This window comes from Rhynchophorus ferrugineus, unplaced genomic scaffold, assembly GCF_030347505.1.
Source record: "Rhynchophorus ferrugineus isolate W39M unplaced genomic scaffold, kcgeb_rfMv2 rfM7, whole genome shotgun sequence".
In the NCBI taxonomy this organism is placed as follows: domain Eukaryota; kingdom Metazoa; phylum Arthropoda; class Insecta; order Coleoptera; family Curculionidae; genus Rhynchophorus; species Rhynchophorus ferrugineus.
This window is the reverse complement of record NW_027472586.1, coordinates 35133258-35159832: the sequence shown is the minus strand read 5'-3', so window position 1 is coordinate 35159832 and position 26575 is coordinate 35133258. Positions and strand designations below refer to the sequence as shown.

Sequence of the window (26575 nt, the reverse complement as noted above, 5' to 3'; positions counted from 1 at the left end):
CAATATGTGACAATGGATGAAGCATGGCCCCATCATTTCACTCCGAAGTCCAATCGACACTAATCCACACGATGAACCCGCTCCAAAGCGTGGGAAAATGCAACAGTCGGCTGGCAAGGTATTTTGGGATGCGCCTAGAATAATTTTCATTGACTACCTTAATAAAAGAAGGACCGTCAACAGCGGCTATTACATAGTGTTATTGGACCATTTGAAGGACGAAATTTCCGAAAAACAGCCGCATTTGAAGAAAAATAAAGTGCTGCTTTAGCAAGACAATGCACCGTGTCAAAAATCCATGAATTGGGCTTCGAATTGCTTCCTCATCCACTGTATTCTCCAGATCTGGTTCCCAGCGACTATTTCCTGTCCTCAGATCTCAAAAGAGTGCAGGCTGGGAAGAAATTTTCGTCGAATGAAAAGGTGATCGACGAAACTGAGGCCTAATTTGAAGCAAAAGACGAATCGTACTACAAAAATGATATCGAAAAGTTGGAGGGTCGCTATAATCAGTGTATCACCTCTGAAGGGAATTATGTTGAATAAATAAGCTAATTTTACCAAAAAAATGTGTTTTACTATGGTAGACCGGGGACTTTTCAATTGATCTGTTAGAATCAAAACTGTTGGTGTATAACACGTCAGATATTTGATAATATTGACTATCTAGCTTTTGTAATGTGATAACTTAATTGATAATTTTTGAAGCCTTGATTTTGTATTTTAAGAACTTATACACAGTTGTTCATAGTGTTAGATTTTGCTAGTGTCGGCATTTTGGCGCTAATTACAAATTACATTATGCCATACGTCAATTTTTCTTTCTAATGCTTCTTTCAGATATAACCTTTACTCTGACTAAATTAAACACGTAAAAATAACGTTTAGTAGTTTTTGAAAATTAGTCATCATGCCAAAACTGTGACGCCTTCGCCATTTTCCTGAAAGGTTCCTTTTACGAACGCCTGAATAGTATTAACATTGATTTCTTTAATACGAAATGAAAGTTTTACTATGTTAGTTACAGAAGTTATAGTGATAGATCAAAATATAACCCCGTAAATGTTGACATTTTTAAAATGAGGACTATGTCTCACAAAATATTGTCAAACAAGATAAAAAAAACGAACGATTAGGAGTACGAAATGAGCAATTACAAAAAGGTTAATTTCTATTTTATGGGGAATTCAAATTCAAAAAAACAGCCCATGTTTATTGATTTTAGCCTCCTTTAATAATGTATGTCTCAAGGCGACAGAAGGTTCCTCCTACTGTTGCGACAGTCGCGGGTTCGAATCCTACTCGCCCATGATCCTAAATTAATGTTTGTGGCTGTTTATAATTGCGATTGTATATAAGGCAAGACTAAAAAATTGTGCCAATCAGTAACCAGGCTGGGTAAGACCGGATGTCTTCACAAATGATCTCGATGTTAAGCCATAGGTCCAGTCCAGTGAATCGTAGATGGTAAAATATAACAAATATTATAAAAGAACAAGAGAATTAGGTTCGCACTTTAAGTATAGTTTGTAGATTCCTTTTTTTAAGGTTAAACTTGGGTTAAGACACTTAATTACTTTCGTTGACATATTTATAATTTCGGTTTAATTGCAATATCAAAAATATTAATATATAATTGAATAATAATATAAAAATATCAGAATAACAAAGCATTAGCGATAATTAGCTATACAGGCGGGTCATAATCAATCAAAATGTGTATTAATAATGTCAATAAAAGATGATGACAATGGTAGGCAATAACAATGATAGACTAACCAGGATGAACAACAATCTTAGTCCATAGTAGCCAGTGATATTGACGGACAATCATTATAAAACAGACAATAATAAACTATGCTAGTTATTCATACATGTGCACACGGTACGAAGGGAAGGTATCGCACGACGTACCAACTTATTTCCTAACACTAATAATAATAGACGTGCAATAAGATCAAAGGAAACAGACTCACGAGATCCTTGCTATTAGGGTTAGTACAACGCGCTAAAATCTTCAATGTACAAATACTTGTAAATCAATAAACAAATAAGTAGCTTTGTTGGATTAGTTTTTTTTACTCTTTGTGATTCCACAATCTGCCCTATAGGTAATAAGTATTTCTTATGTATATATTATATTTACATGGCATGTAGAAAATCACTTCATTAAGCGATCTCCTGTATAAAATATTATCTTAATTAATTAATCTTATTCTAAAGCTTATTCTAAAGTCTATATATTTTCAGTAATCAGATCAGCTGGTGTTAAACGTTTTAGTCTACGCACTTCACTATCACGTTGCATATTTACCTGGTTAGCAAGTATGTTGGGAAGCACTGACACTCTTTCGAAGTACTTCACACAAACACGTTGAATTACACTCGTTATAGGTTCTAGAAAAATATCGCGTTGTATCACTTTATTTGAAATATAGTACGGAGCATCAACAATGGCACGCAACACTTTATTTTGGAACCGTTGAATGATGGATATGTTAGATTTGCTAGCGGTACCCCATAGTCGGATTCCATATGACCAAATAGGCTTGAGTATAGACTCATACAATAATACCTTGTTATCTAAAGATAACTTGGATTTGCGCCCGATGAGCCAATACATTTAATATGTGCTTCTTCCAGGTTAGACGTCGATCTAAATGCATACCAAGATATTTAACATGCTCTGCTTGGGCGAGTTGACGATGATTGATATTCACTGGTGGACATGTTCTTGTACACCAGGTAAATGTTACATGGGTGGATTTTGTTTCGTTGGCTTTAATGCGTCATGTCTTCAACCATAATTGTATTTGCTCCAGGTGGGTTTGTAGGTTTATTGATGCTGTGACTGGATCTTCATGGGATGCTAAGATTGCTGTATCGTCTGCATATGTTGCCACAGTAGTTATTTTTGTGTGTACAGTACTGGACACAGTACACTACCTTGCGGAACTCCTGAATATATGGGATTTAATTCGGTATGTTCATCACCTTGATTTACAATAAAATGTGAGATACGATTTTAGTAACTGATAGTCCGGATGAGGGAGAAGTTTCTTTAGTTTAACCTGCAAGCCCATACCTTGTCAAAAGCCTGAAATATATCTAGAAAAGTAGCCGAACAATATCCTTTGGTATTTAGGTCAGTGTTAATTTTGTTTACAAGTCTATGTACTTGTTCTATAGCCCCATGCTTATTGCGAAAACCAAACTGATGTTCTGGAATAATTTTTCTTTTTTCTATTACATAATTTAGCTCCTTTATGTATAGTTTCTCGAAAACTTTCGAGATTATCGGTAATTAACTGACAGGTCAGTAGGAGGTCACATCTTCTGGTATTTTTCCTCATTTAAGAATAATTAATATTTTAACTACTTTCCAGATACTAGGGAAGTAATTAATTCGTAGCATAGCATTAAATATAAATGTTAATAGTTTTATACCCTTCTCTGATAGTTCTTTTAAAATTTTACCAGTAACTAAGTCATAACCAGGAACTTTTTTAATATTAATCTCTCTCATTATTGTTTGTTTAACTTTTTTGACCGTTAATTTCTCGTGCGGTAAGTCCATTTGAAACGGCGAATATAGAAATCTAGTAATTTTATTTTCGTCATCTTTATGTAGCTGAGACTGGAAAGGTTTAAAAACATTTTTTAAGTGTTTTGAGCACTTAAGCTTTTTGTTGCTTTCCACGACGAATAGTCTGTAGCCTCAGTTGGTGTCAAATTCTCTAAGTATTCTTGAATGTCTTGGTTTTGTTCATTTTCGATTATTGGAATAGTGCAGTCACTTCTCCTAACTACGACTATGATGAATATACAATACATACAAGGGAAAAAGCCAGAGGCAAACACGCTAAATACTCTGTCACCAAGAGCCTGTAGGAACCATATTTGTTAATGTTTATATATGCTTCAGATTGTCAATAAACCCCATATAATGGATAAAGCGATAATTGATAGCAATGACAAAACTGTCCTTGGATGAAGTATGCGATGTGCTCACGATACAAAGGGAAAATCACGTACGACATACCAACTTATGTTCTAACACTAACAATGATGGTCTGCGATAAGATCAAGTAACACGCGAGATCCTGCCACTAAGGTTAGTAGGCCTCGCTAGGATTAAGCTAAATTCTTAAATAAATAAATAAACAGTACTGTTGCTATTGTGTAGTCGCTGCTGCTGCAACTATGATGAACACGCTATGCGTACAAGGGAGAAAGCCAAATACCACCCGCTAGATACGCTGCCACCAAGAGCCAGCAGAAACGACTTTCGGTGGCGTTTATATATAAGTTATCCATAGATTATAACTGCACATCAATAACTCTGGCCACTTTAGCGTTAGTTTCTGGTTTATAAAACAGTTTCAATTTATATTTACAGTTGCAACCATAAAACTATTGTCGTTGATTTACCATAATTTAAAAATCATGCGGAACCTACGACGATTCGAAGAAATAATAAAATAAAAGACGATGAATATAGGATAACGATGAATGGATAAATAAATAAATAAATAAGTAGAGGATAATGAATAGAGAATAATTAATAAAAAATAATAAATGGAAAATAATAAATGAGGACTAATAAATATAAAATAATAAATAGAACAGAAAGGAGATTTAATACATAATAAATGATAATTAACAAGGAAAAACTGGAATACTCGGTGAAGAAACTCACCATTTGTTGCAATTCAGCTTTAGCGGCACCAAAGGCAGTAAAATGAACAGAATGCGAAAAACGTAGTGACTCTGAGCGTCTCGTCTGCAGAAATGAACTCTTGAATGAAGTTCTAACCTTCCTAGGACGTGTTAAGATATCGCATCTGTCAAATACAGCCCCCGAAGAGAGTTCAATAATGTTGCCATTGATGGTAATTGCAAAGTATTCTCAAAGGCGACAAACTCTACAACTGAAAAGAAGGGACAATCCCCACTTAGTTACTTTACGTTATCATTCAAACTTAAAAAAAAACTACCAAAATTTAAAGGTCTAATATATCGAACTACGAGATGGAATTCTCAGTACCATGGATATTCGGAACGATTTATGATTTCCTTGAATGACACACGTCTTTGTCTCTGTTTTAGGAAAACCATATCGAGAAAATATAAACAATAAAGCTCACTTTTACACTAGTTTCAACAATACCTCCATAACTTTTCGCGCTAACCCCGTACAGTCCAGTGCCATCCCCGCTGTACCGGAGACCGAGCGTGTCAACACTCTTTGCTTTTAACACCAGTTAGTATTTATTAAATATTCATAAGAATTCATATATAATTTCCATGTGTCTATTTATAGCGATACCCTGACCATGAACCAACCTATGTAAAACGAGATTAGTAAGCGACAAAATAGCGCTGCGCCACGTTGCCAAATCGTCCTCCTTTTGTACATCTCGCGACGTCGTTATAAAAAGCGCACGTATACTTGTTGTTTCCTCGATCGTCTAAACGAAAACACCTTCTCGTTCGACGCCTCGAGCTCGAAAACCGTTTTATGCGAGATGCGTGAGACTAATCCGTCGAAAAACTTATCGTAACTAGACCGAATCCCATTCTACCCGCCCTCTCGTTTTCGTCCGATGTACTAGCGCGCTCAGGCCCTTTTGACAGCCATCACTGTCATCAAGACGTTTGTTACTTGATATAAATGTTATGGTTAACCATTTCCAACAATTCGCGTTTCACTGTTTTTAATTTCCTGTTTTTATATATTTTAATTCGACTTTAGATATCTTTAAAACTACTGTATTATTTTTATTTTATCTATAAGTATTACCGGTTGCAGATTTTACGGTAAAATTAAACCCTGTCTCGATCATTTAAATTGTTAATATATGTTCGGACCCTTTTGACAGCTTTCAACGTCATCAGCACGTTTATTATTTGCATAAGCATTTTAATATCTAAATATTTTTAATATTTTAAGTTTTTAATGACTTGTATATTGTTTTATTTTAATTAAATGTATTATTAGTTACTAATTTATACATATTTCTTAGTTGAAGATTTTGTTATCGGTTAAATCAAATTACATCACCCTCTTACGGCTATCTGGCATATTAAGTTATGGTTAGGTGTTTTTGACAGCTTTCAATGTCATCAGGACATTTATATTATTAGTTTATTTGTTAGTTTATTTGCTATAAATACTGTAAGGATTTAATTAATATCGTGCTTTTTTATATTCTTATTTTTGATATTTTTGTAAGGATTGTACTGTTTCTCTGAATGTATTACTGGTTGCCGATTCATACTAACTAATAAATATTAATTATAATTAATAACATACGAGGATTTCAACGAAAATTCGTGTGTGTTTTTGTTGAAATATTTTTATCCTTTTTACATTATTTCCTTTGAATTCTCACGGCAGGCACACTTATTAATTATACTCAGAGACAGCTCTTTGACAGCCTTCAATATATTCAGGACTTTCATTGATTTATTGCCAATATTGAGAGTGTTAATTTTCATTGAACCTGGCTATTTAAAATTATTATTGATATTATTAATATTACCGCAAATACGATAAAATTTCACCGACAACTACTATGTTCTATTACATTATTTTCTTTTATTCAAATGTATTATTGGTTGCCAAATCATACTTATTTTGATTTATTATTCAACACAAATTACACCATCTCAGTATTGTCATTTATTTATATCTAACTTTTTGACAGTTTTCAATGTCATTTTTTTATAACTTTTTTACTTATAGTAAATTTCATAGTTGATAATTTTGATTATAAAATAAACTAACATAAGTATACTTTAGAATTTTTAGTAAAACATGCCACCTTTAGATTTTTCTCGTTTAATTTTTGATATATTTAAAACTATAATATGTGTTTGTATTTGTTATTAAGATGTATTTCTGGTTGCCCCTATATATGAGTATTTAAATCAATACTATTTTATTATCATTCGATTAATTCTAAGCTAATTAAATTAAGCTTGTTTAATCGTTTTAAGCCTATTTATCTATTTACAATATTATTTTAACTACTACCAACTGATTACTTTGAAGTCGGTACGAGCAACAAATTAGATTTGTTTTGTTCATAATTTTATTTTGTGTATATGTCACAAAATTATATTATTATTTTTGTATCGTTTGGGCTCGGTACCGACTTAATGATATAATGTGGAATATAAAATACGCGTAGTAGATAGATTAAATGAGGTTTTTTTATTTTTATTTAGTTATTACAACGATAATTAGGTACATATTTTATTTTAAAACCTTTTTCTTTTGTGTTAAAAATCTAAGTTTGATTATTTTTAAAATTTTAGTGAGTGTTTTATTTATTTTTTGAAGTTTATTTTTGAAAAACATTTTATTTGTTTCATTTTCCAAATGTTATAGTAACTCAGTTTCATGTATGTAGATATTCGCAAAATATTCACATAAATTCTGCGAATGCGAATGTCGAGAGAAACACGAACGCCAAGTACAGAATATTCGTTACATCATCAGGACGTAGATTCCAATTGTTGATACATTGATTGATTGATATTTGGTTTATAGTCTCTCTAACGCGTAATTAACAACAGGTAATGAATCCTAAAAAGAGTGATTGATACGTTGTTTGATTAGTTGATGTGCCTATAACAACCGCTTTTGTTTTTCCTAAATTTGATGTATTTTAATGTGGTTTTTGTTTATTATAATTTCCTTTTTACATGTAGAAATACATATGTACATATGTATAGTATAAGCTGTAAATTGTTTTATAATTGCTCAGGTACATCAGTTCAGTTCACATCTAGCAGATTTCAATCTATATATTAATCGGTTTAACGAAAATTGGCCTCCCTTTTTAAAGAAAACTGGGGCACATGGAGGTGTGAAATTTGCCACAGTTAAAGCTTATATCGAAGATTTTTTAAGGCCAATATTTTTGTGTAACATGTCAATTGAAAAGTCTCCGGCCTGACACATAGATGGCGCTACTAGAATTAAATCCATATGTTTTTTAGTTAGCCCTAACCCTCAAAAGATGCGTGTATAAATTTGACAGTTGTCGGATCATTAGTTTGTGAATTATAGCATTTTGAGTGAAGCAACTTTTGTTATTGTGAAAAAAATGGATAAAAAGAAATATCGCGTGTTAATAAAATATTGCTTTTTGAAGGGAAAAAATATAGTTGAAGCAAAAACTTGGCTTGATGCCGAGTTTCCGGACACTGCCTTAGGAAAATCAACCGTCAAGGATTGGTATGCTAAGTTTAGAGGTGGTGAAATGAGCACCGAAGACGGTGGACATAGTTGACGCCCAAAAGTGGTTGTTACCGAGGAAAACATTATCCACAATATCCGCAAAATGATTTTAAATGACCGTAAATTAAAATTGAATGAACTAGCAGACACTCTAAAGATATCAACTGAACGTGTACATCATATCATTCACGAAATATTCGGTATGAGAAAGCTCTGTGCAAAGTGGGTGCCGCGCGAGCTCACTTTTGACCAAAAACAACGACGAGTTGATGATTCGGAGCAGTGTTTGAAGATGTTCAACCGTAATAAACCCGAGTTTTTTTGTCGATATGTGACAACTGATGAAACATGGCTCCATCATTTCACTCCGAAGTCCAATCGACAGTTATCCGAGTGGACTGCACACGATGAACCCGCTCCAAAGCGTGGGAAAACGCAACAGTCGGCTGTCAAGGTTATGGCGTTGGTATTTTGGGATGCGCATGGAATAATTTTTATTGACTACCTTGAAAAAAGTAAGAACCATCAACAACGACTATTACATAGCGTTACTGGACCGTTTGAAGGACGAAATCGCCGAAAAATGGGCGCATTTGAAGAAGAAGAAAGTGCTGTTTCACCAAGACAATGCACCGTGTCACAAGTCAGTGAAAACGATGGCAAAAATCCATGAATTTGGCCTCGAGTTGTTTCCTCATTCACCGTATTCTCCAGATCTGGCCCCCAGCGACGATTTCCTGTTCTCAGATCTCAAAAGAAAGCTCGCTGGGAAGAAATTTTCGTCGAATGAAGAGGTGATCGACGAAATTGAGGCCTATTTTGAAGCAAAAAACAAATCTTACCACAAAAATGGTATCAAAAAGTTGGAGGGTATCTATAATCAGTGTATCGCCCTTGAAGGGAATTATGGTGAATAAAAAAACTAATTTTGCCAAAAAAAGGTGTTTTACTATAGTAGGCCGTGGACTTTTCAATTTACCTGTTAGTTCTTAAAATGTAAAAGCTATTACAATTAGTCATGCGAGTTTGATCACTCATACTTTTTAATGGTGAAAATGCGAAGTACCGATATAAACAACTGTTCATGACATAAAATAACAGTTTTGCATTTAGTATAATTCGTTATTCATTCTGGATAGATGGTAATCACGGAACACACAAAATTGCATTGTCGACATTCGTTACTTTCGTTGTTTGATTTGAAGAAATTTTCTTGAAATCAAAGGAAACAGACGCACCAGACTCTACCACTAGAGACAGTAGGCTTCGCTAGGGTAAAATCAAATTGTCAAATAGATAAATAAATAAGTACTAGTACTGCTATCTCAACTTCGACTGTGTTGAACGTGCAATGCCCACAATGGAAAAAGCCAGAGGCAAACACGTTAGATACACTGTCACCAGTAGCCGACAGGAACCACATTTGGTGGCGTTTATGTATGCTTCAGATTGTCAATAAACTATTATTAAAACATATAGCCAACAAACAACACATAATCACTACATAGTATAAAACAAAGTCGCCTTTTCTGTCCCTATATCCCTATGTGCGCTTAAATCTTTAAAACTACGCAACGGATTTTGATGCGGATTTTTTCAATAGATAGAGTGATTCAAGGAAGGTTTATATGTATAATACATGCATAATATACTAAGGCAACATTGCTAATTTTAGAGGTTTCTAACGTGATGTCGTAAATTAACCTATTTTTTAGGCTTATTTAGCAATTAGCAAAAACGCTGCCTAACCCTACGAGTTAGATCAAATTAATGTACTACAGTATTGTACACCATAAAAAGGTCTACAAAAAAGTCCGCGATGGTATATGTTTATCTTTTCGGGATAACCCACATTAACCATTTTTATTGTTTACTTTTTACGTGAGAAAATGGCTTATTTACGAAGCTATTTTAAGCAATACGCCATTAATCCTTATCGAATTAAGTACCTTAAACACAGTGTGCAATTAATATAGATCAATATGGTTCCTTACAGCATGTAAATTAAACAAATATTTTCGGAGATATTACAAATTTAAAATTTGCGTTTAAAAATGTGTAATGTAATAAAAATTGTATGAATTTAGATATTCCAAAAAAAAAAGCAGGAAATCTTCATAGTAAGTATAGGGGAAAAGGAATTGTTTTACACCAAATTTAATGCGTGCAGGCCAAGGGCAGTAATGAATGAACCAAAAATACTGGATCGATTTTAATCATGTTTTCATTGAGTGACATAGGCATATATATTTTATGCCCGTGCAAAGTCGGAGCGGGCCGCTATGTTTTTATATACAACGTTAATATTTTTTCTGTAGTGTATTTAATTTAGTATCAGCATTGCACCCGTGCGAAGCCGGGGCGGGTCGCTAATGGATAATAACGATAATTGGTACACACATGGTACGAAAGGATGATAACGGACGACATACCAGCTTATGTCCTAACACTAATAACAATACCGTACAATAAGATCAAGAGAAGCAACGCGCGAGATCCTGCCACTAAGGTTAATAAGCCTCGCTATTAAGCTCGATTAAGCTAGAAACTCAAACAAATAAATAAGCAATACTCTGTTGCTATTGTGCACTCACTTCTTCAGCTCCAGCTATGATGAACACGCAACGCGTACAAGGGAGAAAGCCAAAAGCCACACGCTAGAGACGCTGCCACCAAGAACCAGCAGCGTTCGGTTTTCTGTTTTTTTTTTCATTGCTGCACATCAGCAAGTCTGGCCACTTTGGCGTTAGTTTCTGGTTTATAAAATAGTTATAATTTATATTTACAGTTGCAACCACAAAACTATTATCTTTGATTTGCCATAATCTAAGAATTATGGGAAACGTACAGCGATTCGAAGAAATAATAAAATTGAGGCTAATAAAATAAATAAATAAATAAATAACTAGAGGACAATGAATAGAAAATAACAAATGAAAAATAATAAATACAAATATACAAAAATATTGAAATACCAGATGGAATTCTAAGTACCATAGATATACGGAACGATTTATGTTTTCCTTAAACATGTGTTTGTCTGCGTCTTAAGGAAAAAAATGTCGAGAAAATATAAACAAATAAAACCCTCTTTACGGACATTTACACGTACCGAGAAAGATCCAGTGAACGATCAATTCCCTTGTAAACCCACCGATCACTCAGCATAACCTTCCTTGGCGTCAATGCAGCCTGTGCAACCATTTTCGAAACTTTTCCATGCTTGGACCAAGACCTCCAGCTATTATTTTTCGTACGTGATGCACTTGCTATCGTTCGTAATCATTTGTTTCAACATCCCAGATATGAACTGATTTTTTCTGTTGAGAAAAAAACACGCGATAACTATTTAATGAAATAATTAGAACCAATACGAACACTCGGCTTTGGTCTATATTATCTTCTGATTTTATTTGCACCGGACTGACCATGTACGCAAATAACAATAGGTAACCAATAGGAAAGAAAAAGTCTTTAGTAATGTCGGGATTGATCACGTAGACAAATAATAATATTAATAAGTATATAAGGAGATATAACATTTCCAACAACAGGAAGGGTGATAACATCTGCTTCCAAAACGTGGAAAAGATGTTTTATAGAAATTTATACACCAAGGGAAATTTATATATACAGTGGGTGGCCAAATTGTTAAAGGGCAATATTAAGATTATTTAATTATCTAGTTTAATTGGATTTCTGTAACAAATAATGAGTTGGGGGGGGGTCCAAGCCTTTCATAACTGGAATGCCCTCGAAGCGAATGGTGTACAGCATTTTTGACTAAAAAAATGTCACTGGTTACACCAGAAGGTAACAGAACTTATTAACAATGTTGTAAACAGCCCGAAAAGAACGCCCACATTCCTGATGCAGGGCGTCACATATCTTGAACCAAAAGGCAACGGAAATACTCAGAACCCCTCAAACTAACGACCATTCAATGTCTACCTAGGCTTTACAAGATAATAACAGCGTGTACTACAGAAAATATGTATAAACACCTTACCGAAAACAAAATTATCACGATGCCACAGAAAGGATGCCTCGAATGTTTGCCTCTCTTTTGTTTACACGATCCAGGATGGTTTGAGCTCTCCTGCATACTGGTCTGTATCTTAAAATGAGAGGGAAGAGCACCCTTATCAGGAATAGATGATGGAATTTGAAATGTAGACTTTTAGAAGACTTTTAATATCTTAACTAAAATCTCTTAGCTATAAAAAATCTTAGCTAAAATAATATTGTAAATTGTGTGTATATAGTAGAATAGAAAATACGTGTATTAGATAGGTTAAATATATTTTTGTTTATTTTTATTTAGTAATTACGATTATTATATACATATTTTATCTTAAAACGTTTTTTTTTGTGCTAAACATCTAAGTTTGATAATTTTTTAAAAGTAGGAAAATAGGATAAAGAAACAATAATTGAAAATAAGGAACGTTTAAGGATCAGTTCAGTCTAATTGCGGCCCTGTTGGGAATTGAACCCGCGACCACCGCGTGTGAACTCAACGTTCTAACCATTACACCATAGAAACAGTTCATTCCAAACAATATTTCTACGATGTCTCGTATGATATGGTTAGTGCTTAAATAGCAAACCGACTGACTTTTACACTAAATTACTTCCAATGTTTTGTCACATCAGTTCAGCAATAACATTATACCTAAATATCTGATTATTTTAGATATAAAAAAATATGTGAAAACATTGTACGTGTCTTTGAAATTTGAGGTTTTTCCCTCGGGGGAAGGGGGAATTCCCCCCGACAGATCCTGATTTGCTTCCAATGGGACCACCTCAGAAGTACACTCTTTCGAATAATAGAAGAATTTTAAAATCGGCGAACATACATTAAAAAATATATACAGCCAAACATAGAATCTCCTTCTTTTTTGAAGTCGGTTAAAAATTAGAATGAAACTAGTAGTCCTAAAATTGTAAACTACCGATATATCGATATTTTTTGAAGAAAATATACATATTTTTATCCGATATTTTTATATTTAATATATTGATGTTTTTGTTTGCCAATATTGTTCGATGTTTTTTCAGATAAATTAAATATACTTCTTAAACATTATAAAAAACCATTTAATTATTTTTGATAAACCTTTTAAAATTACACTTAATTTTAAAGTTTTATTGTAACTTAATTATAAATATAATATTTTTTGCATATATTTTAAAGTCTTCTTTTACCAACTGTGGGTTTATCTGGACTGGGCCTAAAGTTTAACGTGGGCTCCGAACCACGGTCCTCAGCATTAAGCCTACCGACTGGCGAGTGATCAACTTTAGAAATCATCCCAGAAGATATCCGGTCTTACCCAGCTTGGTTACTGGCGTGACTGGGATCTTTTCCTTGTCGGATTTTACACTCTTGCCTAGGACAATCATAAGTATTAATCAATCACAAACATACAGTTACGACCATGCCCCAGCAGGATTCGAATCCGCGACTATCGCAACACTAGGTGGACCGTCCTGTCGCCTTTACTGCTGCGTCAATCAAGCCGGCACTTAATTATAAAGATGTATTAAAACATCAATACATTTTACCATAACAATATCAATATTTTTGTAGGCAGCCGACACCCCTATGAAACAGTCAATAGTACAAAGTAGTCACTTACTAGACAGTCGTTAGTCGTTTTCAGTCGGTAGTTCCCAACGCTAGAAAAGATAAAACCGGGATTTGTTGTGTCTGGATATATGGTGGGTTTAAAAATCAATTTTTACTGTTGTTACCGTGTTTATACTTACTTGGTTTATACTAGGGATGCAGAAAAAATATCGATTTATCGATATTTTCAGAAACACTTTTTGGCCGATATTTTTCTATATTTTTTCAGAATAAATTAAATATAATTTTTAATAAAGCTTTCAAATTAGTACTTAATTTTAGAGGTTTATTAAAAATACTACTTTTTAAGAGGTTTAGAAATAATATATATTTTTATGCTAACATTTCACTATTTTTATCAACATTTTTTAGCCCGATATGTTGATATTTTTTTAGTCGATATATCGATATTTTATCAGAATAAATTAAATATAATGTTTAATAAACCTTTAATATCGGTACTTAATTTTAATGGTTTTAATGGTTAAAATATCGACAACGATATATCGATATTTTTTTCGGGGGTCAACACATCTAGTTTATAATAACTGTGTAGCGGCCAATCTGAAAAGCGCAGACTCGGATACGTACTTTAACTTTTACTGCTATATATCATACTAGCGACCCGCCCCGGCTTCGCACGGGTGCAATGCTGATACTAAATTAAATACACTACAGAAAAAATATGAACGTTGTATATAAAAACATAGCGGCCCGCTCCGACTTTGCACGGGCATAAAATATATATGCCTATGTCACTCAATGAAAACATGATTAAAATCGATCCAGTATTTTTGGTTCATTCATTACTGCCCTTGGCCTGCACGCATTAAATTTGGAGTAAAACAATTCCTCTTCCCCTATACTTACTATGAAGATTTCCTGCTATCTTTGGAATATCTAAATTCATACAATTTTTATTACATTACACATTTTTAAAGGCAAATTTTAAATTTGTAATATCTCCGAAAATATTTGTTTAATTTACATGCTGTAAGGAACCATATTGATCTATATTAATTGCACACTGTATTTAAGGTACTTAATTCGATAAGGATTAATGCCGTATTACTTAAAATAGCTTCGTAAATAAGCCATTTTCTCACGTAAAAAGTAAACAATAAAAATGGTTAATGTGGGTTATCCCTAAAAGATAAACATATACCATCGCGGACTTTTTTGTAGACCTTTTTATGGTGTACAATACTGTAGTACATTAATTTGATCTAACTCGTAGGGTTAGGCAGCGTTTTTGCTAATTGCTAAATAAGCCTAAAAAAATAGGTTAATTTACGACATCGCGTTAGAAACCTCTAAAATTAGCAATGTTGCCTTAGTATATTATGCGTGTATTATACATATAAACCTTCCTCTTGAATCACTCTATCTATTGAAAAAAACCGCATCAAAATCCGTTGCGTAGTGTTAAATATTTAAGCGCACATAGGGATATAGGGACAGAAAAGGCGACTTTGTTTTATACTATGTAGTGATTTTATGGACATATTAATGTGTGTCGGTGATAAAGCCAACGTCTTCGCTCTTCGTCAGGACTACAACGAGAGGGTAACGCCTCAAACATTTCAGAACGAAGATCCTGCCAGGCATCTTTTCGAATTCGTTGTCTTTTCCCGACACAGATACCGATATTAAATATTTGAGTTCGGAGCACGTGAGCCTTCTTGATGATGCTCGATAATTTTGTCGGTCAACATTCCGCGCGATCGGCTAGATGTACTTAACTTATTACCGTGCCGGGCGCCAATGTCATTGTCGATCAGGCCTCCGACGCTGGACAAGATGACGGTACCGGAGGATCACAAACATGTCGGCTTATAATAATGTTAGATGCTCGTATGTGTTCTGAGCGTATATTCACTTTAAAAACGTATTTAATAGGAATAATTAATACGTAACGACTTAGAACACCACAAGAGTCTAGTTCTGAAGAATCCCCGCATGCGCATGGATTTCTGCAACTTTGCCAGTTGTTGAATGTTATGCCTATATGTGAGCATACGTCTCTTATAACCGCAAGTAGTTGGAATGATGCAAGTAGAAGTAATGAAAACTCCTTTGGATATTTCAAGAATTACAGAGAAGCCCCTCACCAACCTAATAACCTATGGAGCGGTCGCAAAATCAGAACAGTCTTGGCACGAACATGGCCAGAGGAAGAAAGAAGAGTCCCAATTCAATAAGAATCAAATGAGCTTCAAACCTGGACGGTCGGACAAACAATAGTCGAATCCAGTAGATTTATTATAAAACTACCTTCCACCTTCAATTGTCACGTGAATGTAATGATGAATGTAATATAATTAGAATTATTAGAATAATTAGTAGAATAAATTATCTTGAATTCACAAGTTAATCTAAAATCATAAAACCTAATATTTCTGTTGAGACCCAAGTTAAAATGTTTTAGTATATATTTCGCCCCCTATAATATAATAAGTGTAATATGAATAACCATTTATAAACATATTTCATTTTAAAATAATTTTGAAAAGAAAAAGGAGAAAAGTTATAGTTTATTCGCATACTTGAGGAATATACCTTCTGGAATTCACAAATTAACCTAAAGCTCCACCTTAAACTCAAGTTAAAATTTAACTAGGTTTAGTGTTTATTATTTTAAGCTTATATAACAGGTCAATTGAAAAGTCCCCGGCCTACCATAGAAAAAAAAGTTTTTTGGTAAAATTAATTTTTTTTATTCAACATAATTCACTTGAAGCAGTGTATCACCACGATTACAGCGACCCTCCAACTTTTCGATACCATTTTTGTAGTACGATTTGTCCTTCAAATGCTTCAAATTAGGCCTCAGTTTCGGCGATCCCCTCTTCATTCGACGAAAATGTCTTCCCAGCGAACATTCTTTCGTGATCTGAGAATAGGAAATAGCCCAGATCTGGAGATTACGGTAGATGAGGAAACAATTCGAAGCCCAATTCATGGATTTTTCACACGGTGCATTGACTTGGTGAAGCAGCTCTTTCTTTTTCTTCAAATGCGGCCGTTTTTCGGCGATTGCGCCCTACAAACGATCCAATAACACTACGTAATAGTCGCTGTTGATGGTCCTTCCTTTTTCAAGGTACATTACTGCCTGCCAATGAAAATTATTCCATGCGCATCCCCAAATACAGACGCCATAATCTTGCCAGCCGACTCTTGCCTTTTCCCACGCTTTGGAACCGGTTCATCGTGTGCAGTCCACTCAGATGACTGTCGATTGGATTTCGGAGTGAAATAATGGAGCCATGTTTCATCCATTGTCACATATCGACGCAAAAACTCGGGTTCATTACGCTTGATCATCTTCAAACACTACTCCGAATCAACAACTCGTCGTTGTTTTTGGTCAAAATAAGCAGCTCTTTGAGCTCGCGCGGTACCCACTTTGCACAGAGCTTTCTCAATACCGAATATTTCGTGAACGATATGATGTACACGTGCAGTTGATATCTTTAGAGTGTCTGCTATTTCATTCAGTTTCAATTTAGGGTCATTCAAAATAATTTTGTGGATTTTTTAAATGTTTTCGTCGATAACAACCTCTTTTGGGCGTCCACCGTCTTCGGTACTCATTTTACCACGTCTAAACTTACATACCAATCCATAATGATTCGACAGCTGTTCAATTTATACACGCATCTTTTGAGGGTTAGGGCTATGTGTCAGGCCGGAGACTTTTCCATTCACCTGTTAATACCTTTTTTGACAATATTCACAAATCGATGATTTATCCATTACTGCCTGCCATTTATAATTAAAATATGACAGTACAAGAACAAATAAACTATATTCAGTTTTTACCCATACAAAACAGAGCTCCTATCAGTGCTAGTGTCAAATCCAAAACTGCTGTTGAAGTGCTTTGGATTCAACCTCTCTATTGCTTGTAAATGGCAACGTCGCATAATCAGGCGTAAACTACCGAAGTTTGCCGAATACGGTTGGGATTTTCATTTGTCTCATTGATCATTTGTTGTCTGTACTGAAAAAAGAAACTGGCTGCTGATTTGGATCCTACGTCTTATTTACTTTGTAGCTTTTGGTCACTCAAATCCAAAATCCTGTATACTTGTGCAACTGAAATATGATTTTTTTTTAATTTTCAGGTGTCAATATTGATCGCGCTGCTCCTGTACATTTCCTGTTTGCCTGCGCAAACTGTATCGGCAAAGGAGTCGAGCAATGGTGAGTATACTGTGTTCGGTTGTTTTTGACCGGTAACCAATCGCAACCACCTTACAGGAAATAAGACGACTCTAGTATTGGGATATCTGACGGCAGTCAAGGGCGAACTGAAAGAAAGGCAGGGCTTGGCTATTTCGGGTGCTATCTCGATGGCTGTGGAAGAGGTAAGTTATATCTTGTCCACCTTTATGCTTTACTACCGCGATCGAAAAGTGGCAAAACGAAAAAATCGTTATGTTGTTCATTATGAATTATTTCGTTTAAGTCTAATTGGCAATCTAAATATATAGTGCGTTCGGTAAAACAGTGAACTCACATCATCCGAATTGATGACGTCAAAGCATCTCAGTATTATCAAATATAATTTATTTTAATATCATAGGACATCATATGCATACACTAACGAAGGAGTTATTATTAAACTACAAATAATTATAGAGTCGTAATAGTTTGTAGGTTAGAAATGTGTTTTATTATTTTTACATTTAACTATTTCCTACGCCAGCTATGATGTCGAGTTTTAAGCGAGTCTTTTTTGTAGTGGAAGCCTAGATCCAAGTCATTTTGTCTTCTGATTAAATTAAAGAAGTAATGCGTGTCGCAAAAGCACATTTTCAGGCATGAAACTTGACATTCATAGAAGTACGTATACTAACATGTATAGGTTTGAAGCTTGATGTCAGCTGTTAAAAAAAACGGAAATAACTTTCTGGTACACTTACCAATCTAGACAACAGCATTTGGGTTTAAATTATCTCCTCGCGAGCTCTTATTATCTTATTATACTCTCTCTTATTATATCTTATTATGTTCAAATTACTACGCCACTGAACATTAAAACAAAGTATCATGAGTAAGATTATTTTCAGAACTGTAACAACTTCAAAGCATCAAATAGTACATGCATTTTATTTACTTTTATGTTATAAATATAAGTATAGAATAATAAATGAAGTAATACGTGTCTATATAACGCATAAACAGAGAATATCTGAATAAAACAATTTTGAAATAGATATATGACTTTAGCATGTATTTTAAAACCATAACGAATAAAATTGGGTAATTTATCTTTTATAATTTGGAATTGTATATTACAGGAATGTATGAACTATTGATTTTCCAAAACTTAAGTATATAAAGTAAATTATCAAAATAATGTGTCCCAAAATGTTTACAAATTTATTGTTAATAATTCGTCATTTCTTTTATTTGTCCTATGTATTCCATCTATGTAAATTATGTAGTTAGTGTCATTTTAACTCGCACTAGCATATTTTCATTACTTCATTTATGTATTTATAAAGTTCTTACCTTTTATCCATGTTTCTCACCTAAAATATTTATTGCAGAAGCATTAAAAGTTGATTGATTGGTTGGTTAAAAAAATAATTTCTTTACCTATAAAATTGTATTGTTCTTTGCTTATTTATTTCACTTTTCGATCTCGCCCTTGCAGATGTTTAATTTGTCTTCTATGGCATTTATTTATCTATTGCTTTCTTTGTGTTATGTCACATGTGGGTACTAAGTCACCAACAAGTGAGGAATTAAAATTCTATAAAACTAACATATTTCGTATAATGTTTATACAAGTCACTGCTATATTTTTCATTATATGCACTTCACTACACAATACAACATAAGATCAGATGGTTTGATTCTTTTGAGTCTGTGTCCTGTTCTGGTGGTATCCAAAAACTGCAATACTTTGCCCCATAATTGAACTCCGTATGTCCATATAGGTTTCAGTATTTGCTTATAAAATAGCAATTTATTATGTACTGATAATTGTTATTTTTTTCCAATTAGTCAGTACATTTTCCTATATTTCAATTCCACTTCTGTTCCTTTCTTCTTTATATGTTCCTTCCAGCGAAGTTTTGCATCAGGATTTATTCCGAGATATTTAGCGTTGTTGCTATATGATAGTATTATTTAATGTTACTGGTGCTTGTACGGTCTGTTTATAGGTGAACTGCACATGTACAAACTTACTTTCATTAATTTTTATTTTCCAAGCTTCGGTCCAATTATTTATATTAACACTTGCCTGTTGAAATTTTCGTCAGGCTTCTTCACCATTTTCTCCGACAGCTATAATCGCAGTATCATCAGTAAATGTAACCATCGTAATATACTCCATTTGTGGTATATCACAAGTATAGAGTAGAGAAAGCATTGGTCCTACTACACTTCATTGTGGTACATCTGCTTTACCTTCTTTTATTGTAGAGTAAGCTTCTTCTTGTTTGACTCTAATCATTCTGCTTGTAATGTACGATTTTAATAGTTCGGTGTGTTGTTTTGGTAACATTTTCTGTATTTTATGAACAAGGCCTTCATGCCAAACCTTATCGGAGGCTTGGTTCTTTTCCGGTGATTTCGTCCTTTAAACGGTCCAATAACGTGATGTAATAGTCACTGTTGATGGTCCTTCCTTTTTCAAGGTACTAAATCAAAATTATTCCATGCGCATCGCAAAATACAGACGTCATAACCTTGCCAGCCGACTATTGCGTTTTCCCACGGTTTGGAATGGGTTCATCATGTGCAGTCCACTCGGATGACTTTCGATTAAACTTCGGAGTGAAATGATGGAGCCATGTTTCATCCATTATCACATATCGACCAAAAATTCAGGTTTATTACGCTTGACCATCTTCAAACACTGCTCCGATTCATCAACTCGTCGTTGTTCTTGATCAAAAATGAGCTCGCGCGGCAACCACTTTACTCAGATCTTTCTCATACCCAAATATTCGTGAATGATATGATGTACACGTTCAATTAATATCTTTAGAGTGTCTGTTATTTCATTCAGTTTCAATATACGATCATTCAAAATCATTTTTTAGATTTTTTAATGTTTTCGTCGGTAACAACCTCTTGAGCATCCACAGCGTTCATAGTTTTCGGTGCTCATTTCACCACGTCTGAACTTAGCATACCAATCCTTGATGGTTGATTTTCCTGGGGCAGTGTCCGGAAACTCGGCATCAAGCTAAGTTTTTGCTTCAACTGTATTTTTTCCCTTCAAAAAGCAATATTTTATCAACACGCGAAATTCGTTTTTATCCATTTTTTTCACAATAACAAAAGTTGCTTCACTCAAAATGGTGTAATTCATAAACTAATGATCCGACAGCTGTCAAATTTATACACGCATCTTTTAGGGTTAAGGCTAACTATAAAACATATGGATTTAAGTCTAGTAGCTCCATCTATGTGCCAGGTCGGGACTTTTCAATTGACCTGTTACACAAGAATATTGGACCTAAAAATCTTCGATATAAGCTTTAACTGTGCCAAATTTCACACCTCCAGGTGCCCCCGTTTTCTTTAAAAAGGGAGGCAAAATTTTCGTTAAACCGATTAATATATAGATTGCAATCTGCTAGATGCGAACTGAACTGATGTAACTGAACAATGGATCATAAAACAACTTACAGCTTATACTATACCGATAATGTAAAATAATATGCAACTTATTTCAGATCAACAAAGATGACAATATATTGCCTGACGTGGAATTTGTGCTAAAATGGAATGACACAAGAGGAGACACCGTGGTGGCCACCAAGGCTATGACCGACATGATCTGCGAGGGTGTCGCGGCATTCTTCGGCCCCGAAGGCTCGTGTTACGTGGAAGCTATCGTCTCTCAGGCCAGGAACATACCCATGATTAGCTACGTAAGTAACCTCGAGATCTAATTTAATCGGAGATCATTATCGATTATGTCCTGGACCTGTTGTTTTGCAGAAATGTTCGGATTACAAAGCGTCCAGCGTACCCACCTTCGCACGGACTGAACCGCCAGATACCCAAGTAAGTTCGCTTCAAACCACTGCTCATTCGAGCTCCAAGAAGCTAGTCGTGCATACTAATCATCTACGTGCCGAACGAATGATGTAACAATCATGTGTAATCTGTTTCGAGTACCTCGTATCACTACTAATAAAATAGTTTTCTATATGGTTATTATTTCCTATCCTCTCCATTTTGTATTATCTATGACTAACCATGAAAAACTCCTCGCAGAGACCTACGAGGCTCAGATGAAATGCCTCCCACCCACAAAGAACACTAAAGCTAAAGACAACGGCACTGTCATCAACGAATCTAACTTCATCAAAAGACCAGTCACCCCAATCGTTATTCTCAACCATCTCGTGTCTCGAAAGTCTCTACAGACTAAGATCGGCAAAAAATCTCCGGGTTTCGACGGAATATCGATTACCCAATTAAAAAAGCTCCCACATAAGCAGCTTGCGGAACTGGCAAACATAATTAACTCCATCATGAGGCCGCGGTTATTCCCAAGAAAAGAGCACAATCATCTCCACCTTTTTCTCAATGTCATTTCGAAGCTTGCTCTCAACTCATTCACAGAAGAAAACATCATTCTCGTTACTCGTCTGGCGACACACATTCATCACGCTCTTGACCGACGTAAAAAGCTTGGAACAGTCCTCGTGGACCTAAACCAAAGCTTTCAACAAGGACTGGCACAACGGTTTGATCGCAAAATGCGTACTGTTAGGTCTCCCAAAAAACCTAACCGCTCTCATCAAGTCCTATCTATCGAACGGATCTTTTCAAGTCAAAATTAGAAAAACCCTCGCCAGTCGAAAATCAATCAAAGCTAGCGTACCTCAAGGTTCCTCGCTGACAGCCTTATTTAACCTCTTTATTTCAGATCTGCCGAGAAATGAACACATCGACGTCGCGTTTTACGCTGACGACACTGCTTTTTCCACCACCTCCAGGTTTCAGTTGAAAGTGTTTTGTGATTTATCACCTTATTATTTGACAACCGAACCACTTTTACAGGTTCATTCCTTTACGTGTTAGAATGTATCAGACAGCCTTGTATCTCTTTTTAACAGGAACATTTTTTTTATTAATTACGTCTTACATTAGATATGCTTGGTATAATCTTAATTTACAAATTAATTTATTACTAGTGTTCTGTTGTACTTGCATTAATACACAGACAAGGTGAGTGTCAGTATATATTTCCCAAATTAAAATAAAATTAATCTGTTTAAGCTAAAGTTAACCATGCACTTATACACTAAACAAGCTCGTGTGGTTTGGTTCGCTTCAATCTTCCGATTTCCTGCGTGTTGTCCAATAGCTGCGTTGCTTCCACATCGCTGTGATTTAGCAACCTTATTTCATGTTTTCATGCGATATGTTGGATCATTTCGTATATCCATTTGATTTCGAGGTCATCGTGCAGTTCTTCGTTAGTTAGGTAGCGATAAGCATTGGTAATTAATCGTAGAACTTTGTTTTGGCTATGTTGGATTACTAGTTGGTTTTATGTTTTAGTGCAACCCTGAATTTGCACACCATAGGTCCAACTTGGCGAATGATTATGATGTCCACAAAATGATTTCTTTGATTTTAGATCAAGTTTAGAGTATCTTCCGACAAACCAATGCAGTTGCTTTACTTTGAGTCTCATCTGCTCTGCTTTTTGTCTAACATGATATTTCCAGTTTAACCTATGATCGAAATATATTCAGAGGTATTTGGCTGATTCTGCTTGAGGTATCGGGCATCCATCGAGTGATATAATTAGGTTTTTGTCATTTCGTCGCAACGCAACATTAACATGGGCAGATTTGGAGCTATTAAGCTGTATTTTCCGAACTCTAGTCCATCTATATATCTTGTACTTTTTCTACAGCATTAGACACAGATACATATTTTGCCCTGATAACTGTCGTCGGCAAATGTTCTAAGTGCTGTTTCTTTTGTTATCCTGATATCCCAACATAAAGCAGATATAGGAATATATAGGCCAAGATACTAACCTGTGGAACTCCAGCCTAAATAGGTTTAAGTGTTGAGAATGACCCTTCATGAGAACCCATTGAGTAGACAGTAATTCCGCGGTAGCAATTTGTTCATTTTATATATCAGTCTCAAGTATACCCGGTCAAAAGCTTGAACTGAATGAGAAGCAAAATATTGTCTGATTCTAAAACGAATTTACAAATTGCTACAGGAAATACATTAAACCTATTGATGACGTATGTTCATTGCTTCTTTGGATAGACTTTATATATGTATGAATGGCACCATACCCTCTGAATGGGCAGGATCGGATTAACTGGTACGACTAGCTTCTTGTCATTCGAACCGGCCTCTCGCGCGTGTTTCAATTTCAGTTTGTGTTTTAGTATCTCACACGATTTTTAGGTGACGAAATCCATCATCTCGCTATTGAACTACTACAACTGGAACAAGTTCTCGATCATCTACGAGGAGGGATGGGACACAGTGGCTCATTCGCTCGAGGATGAGACCAAGGGCAAGAACATGTCGGTGCAACACAAGAAGAACGCCCAGGATCGACACAAGTGCTGCGAGAATAACCTGAAATGTTGCCAGACGGGGTTCTGGTACGAGTTCATCCAAGATACGAAGAACAAGACGCGAAGTAAGTCATAGAGTAATAGAGGGAAATCTTAATACAAGTTTCGCCACCTCCAATATCCAGATGGGGTTATAATCGCCCATTCAAATAATTTGATTGGTTCTTTGATATATCTATATAATATCAAAAATCAATATAATATATTATATATATATATATATATATATATATATATATATATATATATATATATATATATATATATATATATGTATACATTATATATACAATCGTCCAGATCCCCAAAGAAAAATTTCTACCCCAAAATCCGTCAAAAACTAATCCACATACACATTAAAAGATTAAAAAGCAACAAGACACCGGGTGAAAACAGAATTGTTGCAGAACTCTTGATCAGTTCAGGGACTATAAGGGAAATCACCTTTGATGACGGAAAACATTTGGCAAACTGAAAAGGTTCCTGATGACTGGAAAACTGCTTTCCATTAGAAAAGGAATCTCCCTTTTGTCGGTCACCTACAAAATTTACAACGTCTCCTGGGCCGAACACAACAACTTGGTGAATATTGGTGAATATCAAACAGGTTTCAAACCAGCAGATCTTGTCCAGAAAAAAATGTGTGTAAAATTAATTCTCAGACAATAAAAACTTTGTAATATGAAAATGGTCTGTACATAGTGGAAAGTAGTGTAGACTTCAAAAAGGCCCATGACACTGTGGACTGTGAACCTCTTTTTCAAATTATGGAAGAACAAGGTCTGGTTTTGAAAACAAAGGCAATTATTAGACAAACGCTGACTGGTACAAAATACAAGGTGAAGTTTAAGGGAGTAATATCGGAACCCTTCGAAATTAAAAGAGGAGTGAAGCAAGCTGATGGACTCAACCAATTATTTCTTAATTGCGTCTTAGACAAAGTAATCCAAGAGTTGCGCTTAATAAAATAAAGTCGGATATTAAAATTGACCAATGAATCAAATTAGGAAGTACCAAAATTACGAAAGACTGTTTGCCTTTTGCAGACGACTAGGCGATTCTGAGGACAGTCCGACTGCTCAAAAACAAACAGAGATTCTAAAACAAACAGCAGAAAAAGTAGGTCTTCAAATTTCATTTGAGAAAACCGTGCTTATATCTGGCAACAAATTAACACCAAAATTTTTAAAAACGAAATACGACAAAATCCTAAAAGTTTGTCAAAAATGGATATAGCTTTTTGACTTTCTGAAGCTTTCAAATATCACAATTTACATTTTTTTAACGCTTTAAAACTTCTGGTGATTCCGACGTGGTTTTAATTTCCAATTAGTGAAAGATCCGTAAATAAACACATACACAGACAGATATTTCAATTCATTGTACTATGGTTTATATAATGAAAATTTTACTATTTAAATTATAGTTAGGAATTGCATTTTTATTAAACAATGCTCTTCCATATTTGGGTCTAAAATTCTTCAGTCTGAAATACAGTGACCAACCCCTTTTCTTCTTGTATAAGAACTCACAAGAGATGCTCTTCAATTTGTCATTTTTGGCTTTTAAAACTATTTCTGGCTTAGAGTAGGATCCTTTGTAAAACTATGGACCCTAGTGTCTGTTTATTTTTTACATTTAAACATATTTACTGTTTTGACTGTAAATGATGCAAAATGGCGTGATAAAACAACCTAATAAACCTACTTCCTACAAAAACACTCAGTCAACACAAACACTTAGCTTCTAACAAGAAATAATTTCTTAGTAAAAGCTACAAAATTAATCGCAAACAAGTAAAATTAATAAAGACTTCAAGATACCTCAAAATTATAAACAAAAATACGAAAACACGTTTCAGACCAAAACATAGGACAGAAAACGATATGTCAATAACTAGATATTTATAAGGTGTTAAAAGCTTTATTCAAAACAACCAGTAGCGATGTATAGGTTTCGAACTGCAACTCTATTTTGATAGTATTCACCAAAACTATTATTAAGAATTGGTTATTAATAATAATTTAATATTAAGTAGCACGCGTAATAATAATTATAATAAAATGGGTATCAATATTTATTATGAAT

General features: G+C 34.6%; 1 protein-coding gene across 3 annotated transcripts in view; it reads left to right on the top strand.

The window, feature by feature from the left end:
• The window catches only part of LOC143200286 (receptor-type guanylate cyclase Gyc76C), a 117454-nt gene that overhangs the window by 67922 nt on the left and 22957 nt on the right, over positions 1–26575 (top strand). For all 3 annotated transcript variants that reach the window (XM_076410710.1, XM_076410709.1, XM_076410711.1), the window contains exons 2-6: positions 18017–18095; positions 18153–18259; positions 21593–21790; positions 21861–21926; positions 24312–24552. In XM_076410710.1, coding sequence (XP_076266825.1) covers positions 18017–18095; positions 18153–18259; positions 21593–21790; positions 21861–21926; positions 24312–24552 — 691 coding nt within the window. The remainder of the gene's footprint in view (positions 1–18016; positions 18096–18152; positions 18260–21592; positions 21791–21860; positions 21927–24311; positions 24553–26575) is intronic.